At 36.4% G+C, this 15,249-nt stretch overlaps 1 protein-coding gene across 1 annotated transcript in view; it reads left to right on the top strand.

The window, feature by feature from the left end:
- The window catches only part of LRRIQ1 (leucine rich repeats and IQ motif containing 1), a 114,777-nt gene that overhangs the window by 30,547 nt on the left and 68,981 nt on the right, over nt 1-15,249 (top strand). The window contains exons 16-18 of the mRNA XM_076333896.1: nt 6,331-6,807; nt 8,942-9,080; nt 11,649-11,768. Coding sequence (XP_076190011.1) covers nt 6,331-6,807; nt 8,942-9,080; nt 11,649-11,768 — 736 coding nt within the window. The remainder of the gene's footprint in view (nt 1-6,330; nt 6,808-8,941; nt 9,081-11,648; nt 11,769-15,249) is intronic.

Below are 15,249 nucleotides of genomic sequence, written 5' to 3' on the forward strand. Positions count from 1 at the left end.
TCGTAATTTATCATTTATACCTGCTATCTTTTCATTGCTTTGCAATAGCTAAATAGCTCAAACTTCTCATGTTTTCACACTTGGTAATACTGCATGTTTTATTCTTTCTTAGTTCCTTTTCATTTCCTAGCAGGTTCACAATATCCTTGTAGTCCTTTTAATATCCACCTTGTCTGCTGATATTTGGAAAGATAGTTTCCTTGATCCTGCCAGGTACTGAACATTATCCCAGAGCGGGTGAAGCATGTGATGTTTGACAATGCTTTAGTCTGAACTTCTCCTTGTGTACTTTGTTGGTTCAGGAAAAGTACCCGCATTTTTTTCAGCATCTAGCTGTTTTGCATTTACATGTAAGCCTGTATATCTGGGTAGATAAGAAACTGAAGGTGAGCCAGCAGCGTGCCCTGGTAGCAAAGAAAGTTAAAAACATCCTGGGCTGTATCTACAGGAACATAGCCAGTAGGTTGAGAGAAGTTATTATTTCCTTCTCTTCAGCCCTTATTAGCTTGCATCTAGAATACTGTGCCCCGTATTTTGGGTCACCAATACATAAAAGACATAAACTGGAACAGGTTTGGTGCGTGGCCCCAAAGATGGTCAGGGGGTTCAAGCACATGCTCCAGAAGACAGAGCCAGGCTGTTTGCAGTGGTGCATGACAGGAGGATGAGCAACAAGGACCTAAGCTGAAACAAGAGAGGTTCAGACTGGTGTGGTAGGTTGATTCCAGCCAGTAACTAAGCACCCACCAGCTGCTTGCTCACTACTGTCCCCACCAGCAGTTTGGGAGGGAGAATCAGAAGAACCAGAAGCAAGAAAAACCCGTGGATCAAGATAAAGACGGTTTAATAAGTAAAGGAAAAGGGGGTGGTGGGGGGGAGGCAACCGAGTACTGCAAAGCAATCACTCACCACCTCCCACCAGCAGACTGATGCCCAACCATTCTCTGAGCAATGGCTACCTTGGAAAGTCTCCCCCCCAGGTTTTATTGCTGAGCATGATGTTATATGGCACGGAATATGATTTTGGTCAGTTCAGGTCAGCTGTCTTGGATGTGTCCCTTCCCAGCCTCCTGCGCACTCCCAGCCTACTTGCTGAGTGGGACAGAGAAGGCCTTGACTCTGTCCAAGCACTGTTCAGCAAAACATTAGTGTTTTATCAAAACAGTTTCAGTCACAAATCTAAAACACAGCACCACACGGGCAGCTATAATGAGAATTAACTCCATCCCAGCCAGACCCAGTACAACTGGAAATAAGGAAAAACCTTTTCACTGTTAGGACAGTAGTAAATTGCAACAGGTTGCCCAGAGAGGTTGTGCAGTCTCCGTTCTTGGAGGTTTTCAAGACCTGACTGGATAAAGCTGTGAGCAACCTGATCTGATCTCAGAGCTAACCCAGCTTTGAAGCAGGAGGTTGCACTAGAGACCTCCTGAGGTTCCTTCAATTGAGAATTTTTCTATGATTCTGTGTAAGTTTTGTTTGAAAGAGCTTGCAGATGTTTGAGAAGAACATAGTGGGAAGAAGAAATTATGTAAACATCTCTTCTTTCCTGAATGTATGGTTTGGGCGAGGGGAGGTGGAGAGGGAGCGTTGTGGGTTCTTTAAGATTTTGAGAATTCATTCACAATCTTTTAGATTGGTAATTTTGACGTGGTTGAAGCATCTTGCATCAAATTTAGTCTTAAAATTAATTTCTTGTGTGTTAAAGCCCTCTATGTTTTATTTTGACTAAAATACAATTTATGGATGATTTGAAAACCGTCTTGAAAACTGCAATTCATAAAAGGAACTCTAAACAACTTGTTTGTATGTAAGCCTTAACAGCATAGCTATTATATGTACATACTGCAATACTTTGACTGAATTAATGTGACGTTGCTAAAGAACAGGCCAACAATAGAGCAAACTTCTGTCTGTTTCACATCTTGCTAAGTTATGAGCCCCTGTAGGTGCGACCTCAAGCATGTAAGCTGCCAAAAGTAATCACTGCTTGCTTCCCTAATCCGTGTTTCATTCACCACTGCTGCCCAATTAAATTGTCTGTGCTGTTTCTGCCTGAAACGTCACTGTTCTTGCCATGCTTAAGAATGAAACATTTTAAAATTAAATTTCTCTATTCTAATAAATGCTTTCTGTCACATAATCTGTAGATGTCTTGTAGTGAGTAATCATATAAAAAATAAAACGACACCTTGGCTGCAGTAATTTGCTTTCAGTCATCAGATATGCAGATGTCTGGGTAGTGGAACTTGAACTTTATAAATACTGTATGTATAATACAGTGAAAGTGACAGGAATTTCATAAATGGTATTGCAGGAGAGAATATGTAAACAGTGACCTCTTTCATGTGTTTGTAAGGGACTTTTGTAACCTGCAGTTGAACATCAGTAATGATGCTTATAGAAGTTTCCCCAAAGACAAATTAGATTTTACCACACTATTACAAACAAAAGCTCAGTTAAAATTGGAGTGTACTATTTGAATATTCCATGTATCAGAATTATGAAAATCACAGTAGAGTCACAAAGGGAAAAACATGACATTAAGCAAAATTTTAACTAGCACACAAACTAGCACACAAAGGGGTGGAATATTATTTATGATTTAGCTGCAATGGCCAGGAGAAAACTGCCATTGCTGATTAGAACAGGCTTGTTTGTCCACTGTCCCTTTTGCCTCTGAAAGGTTTGTTCTGCTGACTTTTCCATATAATTTTTACTGTCTCATTCTGACAAAATGATGATTTTTGAATAACCTGGCAGTCATTGCAGATGCAATTGCAGTAGGAAATTCTATACAAAATGTGTCAGTTCTGTAAGCAAGTTTCCACTGCTACCTTAAACTTTCTAAGTGGCAACATTTTGGCTGATTTAAACTTCTGAAAGGAGTTTAAGGATGAATAACTTTGTGCTTTTCCATATCTGTTAAGTCAGCCTGTGCATGGGTCCTTATACTTCCTAGGTGGTGTCAGTGGGGGTTTGCTCCTCCCCACCTCTACTCTTCCCTCCCCAAACACTGCATGTGAAACTGAGCAGGGTTTGGTCTAAATTTACCGAGAAGACAGTGATGGATACTCTTGGTGGACTGATGTTAGGACTGAGGTTGTAGCAGTCATTAATAAATGCCTGACTTGAATTTCCAAATAGATTAAAATCTGATTCTAATGCTTTTATCTTTCCTTAAAATCCCTGGAAAATCCTAGCACAAGTTGGGAGGTATCTTTTTGGTAAGAAAGCTACGGGTAGCTTTCTGCTCTTAGCATTTGTTTGTGAAAGTAGTATCTTGGTCTTTAGGTACTATCAGGGCCGCTATTCTAGCACATTTGTACATTGCTATGAAAGACCCATCCCTTCCTCTTTTGGCTTATTATCCCTTTCTCCCACTGCAAAAGCAGTGCATCCTTTGTGGCTATGCTAAAATTTACATATGGCATAAATTACTTTCACTTGTTAAGATCAAAACAAAGCTGTGGGTAGCCATTGAACATGAGGGAATGTGCTGGTCAAAGCTGGAAGCCATAAAAATTTTACTGTAGCAAGACTGCCATATTCATCTCCATTTCATTACATACTAAGCAGCCAGGCAGTATGGATACTGGTGCTTCCATCAGGATAATCCCATTTCTTGTTCTGTCTAGATGCCAATTTATGCTTAAAACCTTGGTTGTGTCTTAACCAAGAAGCAATTCCAGAAGAGTTCGTGTGACCAGACCTCCTGACCTATAATGCCAAAAAAGGTCTGAAAGGCAAACAACCAATTTACATTAACTGAAAAGGAAATATTGTGGTATCAAAATCTTAATACTGTCATATTTCATACTTTGTCTTCTCTCTTTCCTCGTATGTGGTTTTTTCCATTAAAGAAGTAAATCAGTCCTGCATATTTTCCATCATAGCAGCTTCCTTTCTGTGGTTTGAATAAGTGGTCTTCAGGAGCACGTCTCTGGTATCAAGAATGCAGTCCTTTTGAGACACTGAGAAAACTGCAGTGCATTGATAGGATAGCTCTATCCCAAGCCTATTGAATAGTTCTTTTTCTTTCTCCAGAGCTGCCTTAAAATCCCTGTTCACCTAAGGGAACCACCAGGCTGACTGCCACCTAGCACTCAGACCCCATCTTAATATTTGTCGTCTGTGCTTTGGAGCGTCACCTTTGCAGGAGAACCCCAAATACAGTTACCAAGCCACTTCATTGCTCATAATTCTCTGAGATGTCACTACAGCTTCCTTTGTAGTTGCTTGAAACTTAGGCTGATCTGACTGCCTAAAAGGAAAGCCACTGATACACAGAGGGCAGCCTAAAAATCCTACAAAATCAGAGTATAGTTGTGGATTGCCAAGGAATGTGTCAGCTGGGAGATAGGGTGCATGCCCACAGTGACAAGACTGTATTTTGCAACCACTGTTTGGAAAAGCTGCCCAAAAGCAGCTTCTGTGAAAAAAGTAACACGTGATCCCTGGTGACCACACAGTTACTCCCTGCCTGGATTTTCAATTGCCTTCAACCTCCCCTCCCATTTCTGCTTGCCCCATTCATAGCCACTGGAAGGGTGAAACAGCTGCTCAAGATGCCCCTGCACCTGTCAAAGGAGAGGATGCACAAGTATCCTACTCTGTTCATTGTTATGGTGTTTTGTTTTTCTTTGTTTCTGTTTTTTGAGAATGAACAAGTATACTCAGGATATACTTTTCATACAGAAGTTTATTTTGCCCAATATATAAAACATTCTGGGGTTTTCCGCAATATTTTAATACTCAAATAAACAAACAAAACTAAAACAAACCAAAGAAAAATGGGAATTAATTTTGGGGTTTTTTTCTTTTTTTTGTCTTCTCACCATAGTATGTTTTGTAGAACTTTGGTAATGATCTTGTACCAAATTTATCTTCTTAAATACTTTAACTAATTTGAAGTATTTAACTAAAGTATTTAACTAATGCTTTAAGTATTTCATGTTGAAGAAATTACTATTCTTACTGTGTCGTAGGAGACAGCTAGAATTTGTTATATCCGTAAGCAAATATATGCATTGGTTTAAATATTTTTAGGAATTGTCATATTTGTGGAATTAACAGGAGTAGGAGTAATGTTGTGTAATGGGTAATCAAATGTACAGCTAATGCACAGTGAGTTGTGTAATTAGGTTGCGTGGATTTGGCTTCCAATTTAGCCATTCATATTTTGTCCAATAGCACTGAAGTTGCACTAGCAGAGGAAGAGTTTGAATTTTTTTTACTCTTGTAAGATCTGATTCTGTGTGTTCTTAAAAATCTAAAAAGCTCTTAGTTGAACTTCACTAGAGGAAATAGTTATATAGGTAAAGAGTCTTTTCACAATAAAACCTTATAAAAGCTTCACCTTTCAAGAATGAGGAACAGGAAGGAAAATTCTGTTATTCAAACTATAATCTTAGGACCTGTTTTTTCCAGATTCCCAAGAGAATTGATCTTATTTCTACTTTTTCTCTTGGATTTCTGACCTAGGATTGACTTTGTGCTCCTCTGAAAATAGCGCCAGATTACAGATCTCTGCATCTATCTATGCTATCAAAGGAAAATGTTTTCATGATTCCAAAAGTACCTGCTACCTAATACAATGGACAAACACCGTCCAAATACAGACAGCCTTCTGAATCTGTAACAACCAGTTTATATTTGCTCTTACTCATCCTCGTCATTTAGATGGTGTAACACAAAGAACTAATGAGAGCCAGACTTCGTAGATTACTGTTGCTTCAGTCTAGCACCTTCCCTTATATTGATAAAAATACCTATACTTAAAAGTTTCTGTTTTCCTAAATTCTCTCTAGGCATTGTGGTTTGTTGGTTTGAATCTAAGTTTGGGTTTTGTTGCTGTAGTTCTAATCTAAATTTTAAAATTACTGTTATTTTTATATTAGCTTTCATAGTTTCCAGATCAAATTGGATTATTAAGGCTACTACAGGATTTATAACAAAATTGCCTCAAATCCTCTAGAATTTTCGGCTTCATATGCCTCTAACCACACAGAAAATTAATAGTGAAATGCATGCCCTAGTGCCTATTTCAAACAGACTGAAACCTTTAAAAAAAAAAATCAGACTAAAATAAGCAATCTAATATATATGAGTATATTTTAAATACTGCCAAAAAAGAAAAATGCAATTAAGATTTATAAATACTGAACCTGGTTTTCAGTCAGAGTAATTACTATTCAGTGTAAGAATATGGAAACATGTAAGGATACTTGAAAATACAAGGTAGTTTAGAAAATAATAGAGGGAATACATTTTTTAAAAAGCATTCTTACAGTCTGAAACACATGTAAAAACATTTTTGTCTTTTTTCAGAATTGCCTCTTCTGTTGATTCTGCACAGGGACAATGCTGGTATTTTAATCAGTTGATGAAACTTAGTATTAAACATCGATATGCACATGAGTACGGTGAACTAAACATTACTGACAGAGATGGACCAGAAGCACTGCAAAATCATTTAAAGCAAACATCCACTGGCTGCCTACAGGAAAATAACCTCTTTATCATGGGTGCGACAGAAAATAAACAGGTCTTGTTGGATCCTTCCGAAAGATGGATTACTACTGGCCATATTCAGGCCACATTCATTAACTCCTCCATACCTGTGCACCAAAAGGAAAATAAAGAAGATCAGAGAGTGAAGCAGAAAAGCACTGAATCTTGTATTAATTACAGTGGGGAGAGCAAAGGCAAGAATAACACGTCAGCCCAATTCACGTTGCAACAGTCAGTGATAGTAGCAAATAGTATGGGAAAAGATCGTCAGCATTTTGAGAATGATACAGAAAGGTAAGACAGATGTCAGATTGCTTTCAAGTAGATTATATGGATAGGCAATAGGAATGAGGATTTCTTGTTTAAAACAGAGGCACAGAACTTGTAGTAAGAAAACAATATTTTTAAGCTTATTAGACAGTAAAGAGTTATTTTAAGGTGATGCACGCTAGACTTCCATATTAACAACAATCCTTTGTGGTATCCTGTCAGTTGATATATTAGAATATAGATACGTATGTACTTAAAATAATTTAAAAATACTGTATAGTAAGAGAATTTGAAAACTTTCTCTTGGTCTCCTACCTTTTCCTTCTTTTTTTGCAATAAATTTATGACACCGATTCAATGACACATACAATGTTAGGGATGAAAATGCTGGATGGTTTGCAGGAATTTTGGGGCAGTTTAAACTACAAACTAGTGTAAGGCTTTTTTGCTATACTATTCATTAGACATTCAAGATTCATCTCTGTAGAGTTTACAGTCAGTATCATTTAGAAGGCAAGAGGGAAAAGTTGCTTAAATCTACCATCCTACTCCCTTGACCTTAGGCCAGTCTCCTGCTGTTGTGATGACTGAAGAGCTAACAGCCTGCCCTGCCCTTGGTACTCCTCCAACATGCCTCAACCTGCTTCTTAAAAGTAGAGGCAGGGGTGAGGGGCCAGTTCAACTTGTTCTGTGCCCCCAAATATTCTCCTGCATGAAACAGACTGGTTTATTACCTCTTTGGAATGCATTTGCTGCAGGTTTGTATGGTTCTGGATGTACAGTCAGGGAAAACAGAAGCTGAAATTTTTGCCCTAAAGGTACAAAAATTCAGTTACAGTTTCATAAGAATTCAGTTTCAGAAATAGATGTCTTGAGAACACTATGAAGAACAAGCATGGAAGGTGTGCTTCTTCATGCTGTTTAGACCTATGGTAAATGGCAGTAGTGCTTTGTAGGTACTTAACACACTAATAATTTGTCATAAAATTTATTATTCAGGAAGACCATAGAATTCATCATTGCCTCTCAGGAAGTTGAAAGTAAGAGTACAGTAGTCTATTATGGAAGATGAATGCTTCAGAAAAATCTTTTTGAAACAGTTCATTTGGAGTTTTTAGTTAATGTTTTAAATGCATTCTGTAAGTGTGTTGTTGGACAGTTCTCTTCAATGCAGAATACAAACCATTAGAGGGGTGTTTCTTGTTTGTTTTTTAACTCAGCTACTGCTTTTTATAAAGCAACGCTTATAATAAAGCTTATAAATAAACCATGTTTTGGGGTTGGTAAACTTAATAAACACATTTTAGGAAAAAAAAAATTCTGGCTTAACCTCTGAAGTGTGCTTTTTTGCTGAAAAGTACTCCTCTATTTAAATAGATGCACTGCACAAGGAAAGAAAATATGTAAAGATTGGGGGAAATGTAGATGTCTTTTCTTAAACCCACTCTCCAATTGAAATGAGAATTTTGTGGAGAAAAGGATTCCAAGATAGTAAAGTCATAATGCAGAGCTGCCATTAAACTTTTTCTCCATCAGTATGAATTAATTGAACATATATTTAGAAAGCTCAATCACTGAAGAAATCTAAATAGTCTGTAGTCAGTGCTTGTTAAACAATGAGGAAATTAGAAAATGTACCCATATAACCAGTGGTCAGTAGTGTTAAATTGAAGAGTAGAAGTAGGCAAAAGATTAAATTGCACTTTCTCAGTTTTTCCTGTCTGCTCCATCGGAGATATTTGTCTCATGCAGTTTTCAGCATTTAGCTCTCTTTAGTGGGTTGGTTTTTTTTTTTATATGGACAGTGGAGATAATTGGAGCCCTCCAATAGTTTATTCAGTCACTGTTAAACCACTTCTGCTCCTAATCCTTCCTTTGAGGAGACTCTTCCTCTCCAGTGAATATACAGGGAACAGAGCCCAGCAGAGATTAGTCCTCTTAGATAATTGGATTTCCAAAGTTATATGATGTGAATATCCTCTAGTGTTTCTGAACATATATGTCACATCTGGATTGTAATTTCTTTACAGTTTAATGGCAGAGCCTTCCGTTTCTCTCAATGCATAGTGCTATGTTTTATGGTTATAGTCTAACAGCTATGATAATCCAGTTGCACTGGTGAGGCTGTCATTCATAAAGGTATTTATTTCTCTACGAGGCTACATATGGCAGCATCAGTGATCCAGTCCCTTTGGCGGCAGTACCATGCCAGGAGGAAAACTGACTGCACCAAAACAGAGAATCATCAGTTTATAGAAGCTTTGAGACAGAAGCATGAAGCTGCCACGCTAATCCAGGTTGGTTTATGGTATTCTCTTTACTTATTTTGCAAATTTAATAAGAAAAAAATCTTGCTAGTTTTGTGTACTCGTCATCTTCTCTCTATTTTTGTTTATTATTTTATTAATAGTTTCATAATTAAACATTTTTTTGTTTTATTTAATCAACATAACCTTGATGTTTCTAAAAGAGAGCCTTCTTTACAAAAAGTTTTATAGAAGCATAAAAATACTTTCCCTTTTTTCACCAAGTATTTCCCTGAAATAGTTTTGCTTGATTTAATTCTAATATTATGTTTAAGAGATATTGTGCCCATGTTCTTACTGGGGTATGTCTATGCTGTTAAACTGGCAGACACCGCAAAACTGGTACATCATGTCTGATACCTATACAACTAATTATTTTTTCCATCTCTTCTATCCTACCTATCCATCTCTTTCCTTCTCTGCCCATCTCCCAAAACCAGGATTGCCTCATCCATACTGCCATTGGGAACAGACTGTGGCCTAGGCTGTCCTATGGTAGATACTGAGCTAATGGTTAAACAGAATGGATTACTATGTGCAAGAATTGAAGTCCATGCCTTGGCTCTGTTTAGTTTGCTAACCAGATATAGTATTTACCTGCCAAGTTGCCAGGGTTCATGGCTTCTTCTACTTTTTTAAGCAAATGGACTCTGTATTGATTTCAGATTTCAAGTTAACTTAAAAACATTCGATATTTTAAGTTTTCTATAAAAATGTAAACAGTGCCAAAGTGATTTAGGAGCCTAAGTTCCATTTTCAGACTGAAAATCCAAGTAATTCATTAGTATCTAGTCAACAAATGTGCAGTAGCAAAATGTTTAGTAAATGTGCATACTAAGAAACAGGACAAGTGCACAATCGTATTACAGCAGTCAGTTATCTGGGAAGTTGAGCTAAAATTTGTTTCTGGACTATAGTGTGTAGCTAATATATTAACAGTTGATCTCCATAAACTTATTTAATCCATTTTTGAACTTACTTATATATTTGGCCTTTACTATATATTAAAGTGATGAGTTTCACAAATGTGTATAGTGATTAAAATGTGCTTCTTTTCATTTGTTTCAGACCTGATAATTTCCAAAGTTAGTATTTCACTGTTTATCTTCTGTGCATTTTACAGATTTTTAGGTCTCTCATATTCATCCTTATAATTACTCTTTTGTAAATAAAAGTTTAGTCCATTTAGTTTCTTTTCACATTACTCTGAACTTCTTTTTATCTTTTTGTCCCTCTCTTAACCTTTACCTCATTCTATTACAACCTTTTTTAAAGAAGTGACTGGAACTGAATTCCATAGGCAGATATATCAGGAATTTGTACAGTAAGACAATTTTCACCTTGTTTCTTAAAAACTACTAACATATAATTTTTCTTTTTGATCATGACTAAGCACTAACCTGGTGCTTTCATAGATCTGTGTTAACAGCTGCCTTACAGTTTATCCTTCTGCATATACCATTAGGATTGCTTTTCTCCTTTGCATTTGTAAAAACTAATTGTATTTGTTGAATGGAATATATTTGTCGTTTGATCACTCAGTAATATCAGGATATTTTATCTGGATGGTTATGAAGATCTGTAGGAAAATAACAACAATGAAATTATAAGAAAGCAGTTCTAATACATTTAACCATTTTTATAATAATCAGGAATTGTGTGGGCAAAAACAGTAACATTTTCAATAATTTGTGCAGTTAGACAATCATTTCCTAAAAATTAATAAGCTAAACGTTAAGCCAGAATATGAGATTTACCCTTCCTATTTTAGTGCCTTCATTGCAAAGCCGTTAAATGTGGACAACACTGCATCTTTCAGGACAGTGGAAATTTTTTGCATGGTGTTTTAAATGCTTAGGGCATCTTGAACTCTAATGATGTCAAATGCTGATTTTGGGGAAAATTGCTGTCCTGAATTTAGTTTTCTTAAATCCATCTATGTAATTTTGATCTCTGAAGTGTTTTCCCAGATCTGATTCTACAGCTTGGCCTGTGTTCCTAACACCCTTTTTTTCTAGCACTTAATTCCTAATGTGCTCCTTTTTCTTAGATATGATTATGCCTACTGGTAATATTTTTTTTTAAATAAAGATCTTAGACAGTTAAGAAAGAGTAACTGACCTAGGTCAATTGCATGAGATGTCTCCAAGAATTGCTACTTGTAAACTATAAGACATTTAGTACAAGTGTATTTTTATTCTCAGTAATTTGAAAGTTGACACTCAGCTTTTTCTTATGTAGCCTTTCCTTTCAGTTTATAATAGTCCCTGAAGGAATTGTCAAATAATTAATTAGTTGACCCAGGTTTGTAGTTGAGGGAGTTTCAGGATTCCTTTCTGCTTACTTGTGGAGAGCCTCTTGAGTACTCTAAGCTTTAGACATATGCTGGCATTTAATTTGTCTTGTAGTTTTAAATGTCACATAAAGTTCAAAAAACAGATCATTGAGCTATTAAACCAAGGCCCAAGATGTTTTATCTTCCTAATGGGATAACATAGAGAATCTGGATTTGGGTTTGATCTATGGCTTTGTATAACATGCTTTAAATTTTTTGTTTAGGCATTTTGGAAGGGTTTTCTTTTGCGAAAGAAACTGGCCAGTGCTCTTGCAGCTGTTAAAAGTGATGAAGTGGAGGATGACTATGAAGAAATAAATGTGGATGATTTCACATTTTCTGAAGTAAGCACAGTCATTAGCATAAAAACTTCCTGTAAAAAATAAATATTATTCTTCTTAAGCAATCACGTAGGTGTTGGAAATAAAAGAAATTGCAAGGACTACCAGGGCTAGAATTAACATGTTGGATGTCCAGAAATAAAGAAGCATTTGGTGTATATATAGCTCATTTAAATGTATTTGTCATGGATTAATTGCTTCCTGCTCTTTGAGATGCTCTGGTAGTTACTGTGCTATTAATGTCACACCCACTGTAGAACCCCATATATTTCTACAGTTAAAGGACAATCAAATGAGAATAAGGAAACAGCTACTTTTGTTCTAAAATGTTTAGCTTTTTAGTATTTTAGTAACAGATAATAATGTCAACAGTATTTGAGTGTGTATTTTGTTCATTTTCATGATAGAATGAGAACAATAATATAGCTGAAAATACAGAAAATATAGCTGAGATTCAGTGTTGCAGTATTCCAGTAAAAAGAACACACACCCAAAACCAGAGGTGAAGCAGGCTTATTAGCTCTTCTTTTGTCTTATAGGTAAAGTGCTAAAAAGATCACGAGTCTGAATACAGTAGTAAATTATGAAAAGAAGTATAGTTAAATGAGGAAAAAAACCCACACTTAGAAGGTCTGTGATGCACAAAATCCAGAAATTATTACTAGTAATTTTTACAAGTCATATAGAGTTAATAACGTCCTTTCAGTTTCAAAGGATTGAAATTGGCTCAGAAGTTTCCATTCCAAGAAATAAAAGCAGGTTCCAAAGGAATTTGAGGAATAACATCACATTCAGAACTGAATTTAGCAATAATTAAGTAAAAAATAAAAATATCTACAGGATCAATTTTGTCATTCAGTAAGCAGGGAAAAGAATCTTTAATCTAATTTTATCTTTTATAGCCTCAAAAACCACAGTCTACATGGGAAGTTCTAGACTCACTATGCATAGTAAGGCAGCTGTTGATGACTTCCCTATATATTTGTCTGGAGCACTGCTTTCTCTAATTGTTCACATTTGTTGGTTTCTTTTTTTTTTTTTTCCATGGTTTCAGGTAGAGCAAAGAAAACTGATAGTGATGTAGCCATTTGAGACCTAAGAGGATATGACTGAGGTTTTTTTTCATGAACCTTTGTCTCTGAATGTGCTTATTCAGCTGCTGCATCTTTGCAAGAGCCATTTGTCAATATTCCACTGTAATTTTGCAAAGGAGATTGATGCAATAGCCCTGCCACTGGCAGGATTAGATCCTATTTATGATCACGTTTGTATGGCACATAGAGAGTTATGAAACCAAATATGTTGTTAGTTGGAGCAATGCAGTTTACAGTTAATCTGTCTTAGGTCATCTGAGTATCAGCCTTCTTTTGCCACCCCCCTTCCCTTAGAAAATAGCTGGGCTTTATATGGAATTATTACCAATGACTTGATGACTTGGAGTAATTTTATTTTTTTCTTCTCCCTTTCAGCAGCTACTTTAAGATACATTTTCAGAATTACTGTCTTATTGTAAGAGCATGCAAAATGTTTGAGGCAGGAGTCCCAGGAATCATTTGGTAGACAGGAAATGTGTGTGTGTAAACATAGAGATCTGGCTTAAATTTTAGGAATTTTTTTCATTTTAATTTGAAATATATATACAAAAAGAACAGTCTCATTAGTTGATGTTCTCTGATCCCTGGCTTCTTTCTAAAATAATAAAAAGCAGAAAGTTGAAGGATTTATTTCTTCACACAGGAAGGAAGTATCTGTTCATATATTAAAGAAAGAAAATATCCTGTTTTGAATTATTCAGCCAGTAGGCCAGAGTCTTATATACTGTAATTCAGTTAAGCCGTTCTTGTTTCACTCTGTTTGGCCCAAATAATTTTTTTTTTTTTTTTTTTTTTTAATTGCTAAACTGAAAACTACATGGGCAGTTTTGTTCCATCTGTCTGTCAGCAAGGCAATCGCATTTGGACAGGTGCTCCTGAGGCCAGGGAGAAAAGGAAGGAGTGGGGAAGGCAGGAAAAAAAGGCCAGCTCATTTCAGAGAGGCTTGCACTGTATCACCCTCTGGTGTTGCCACAGATTTCTTCCTTTTTTTTCCAAATTGTTACTGAGTTTATTAAGAAAGAAGTAAAACACGGTTTTAGGGAGCAATTCTCAAAGCGTTTAGGTTCAGATCATGACAAGGAGAACCATGAGTTGACATTTTAATTGGCACAGCAGGCTCAAAGGCTGAACTGGGGACTGAAAAGTTGCTCAGGCCCTTTGCTTCTTGTGATGAAAAGTATAAGAACGTCTGTTTTCTACAGAGCAATAAATTTACAATGTATGTGCCCATGAAGGATATACTTCCTTCAGTGAGTGAGCATTTCAGTGTTCAAGATTGATGGCTGTAACTAGAATTATACCCTGCAATATTTGTCATTTTTTTTCCGTTTTTTTTTTCTTTTTTTCAAGCACATATCTTGTCTGTGCTGAAGAGTTTGATTGTGAGAAATTTGTGGCTTAACTATAATGGGGCTGCTGGAACTGGGGTGTGAAATAGTGATACATGATACAGCCATATCATGTTATTAACTGTATGGGATACCAAGGAATACTTACTGCAAACTTATATTAGTATTCTGCTAAAATTTCAATGATTCTTGCCTTACACTCTTTTCTGCCTAGCCCAGACTAGCCATCCTTAGTACTAGGTTCATGGTTCCATGTGTCTTTAGCTGTTCCGTTCTCTGCACTTGGGTGATACCAAATCACATGGACTTTCTACTTCTGCAGGAACAAGCAGCAGAAGCTTGGAATAGTCTGTACTTCCTATTCCTTCCTTTCTGGCCTCAGTGTTTTATAGCAAAGTGCTGAAGCAGAGCCAAATAATGACACATGATATCAGTGGCTATCTGTTGGGCCTCAAACAAGTGTGTAGGGAGGAGTACATATTGCTGGGCTAAGAGATCCCATATGCTAGGGTGTGAAGGAAAAGAAAAATATCTGGACACCATTTTGTACTGCAGATTTCACTGTTGGATAGGGTGAGTGAAATGAGAGAGAAGGCAGAAAAACTTTTCCTTATTGCAAACCAGTACAAATATATTAAATCTTGTCCAAAAGTTTTTTGAATGGTCCACTATTTTGTGGTGTAGTCATTGTTTGGTTTTTTATATCAGTTTTATATAGATTTCAGTCATAATGTTTTTATTCAGTATTATCTAGCATTCTACAAAATCACTAGTGTGCAAGCACCTATTTAAACCACTTGCAAATATCACAATGCAGTATGTCATTAGGCACCAGTCTTCATTAAATTACTGTTTAATATCTTCATTATAAACTCAGTGTACCCACTGCTCTGTGGAAGGTGAGGCTGCAAAACAGCATGGGGAAAACTCTAGTCTTTGCCAAAGATCTTCTGTTTACTTCATTTATGCACATTGAGCAGTGGTATATTTTTAGTACGTTTGGCACCATATCACGTGAAAAATAGATCGCATGTGATTGAG

The sequence above is a fragment of the Aptenodytes patagonicus genome, chromosome 1, assembly GCF_965638725.1.
Source record: "Aptenodytes patagonicus chromosome 1, bAptPat1.pri.cur, whole genome shotgun sequence".
Classification (NCBI taxonomy): Eukaryota; Metazoa; Chordata; class Aves; order Sphenisciformes; family Spheniscidae; genus Aptenodytes; species Aptenodytes patagonicus.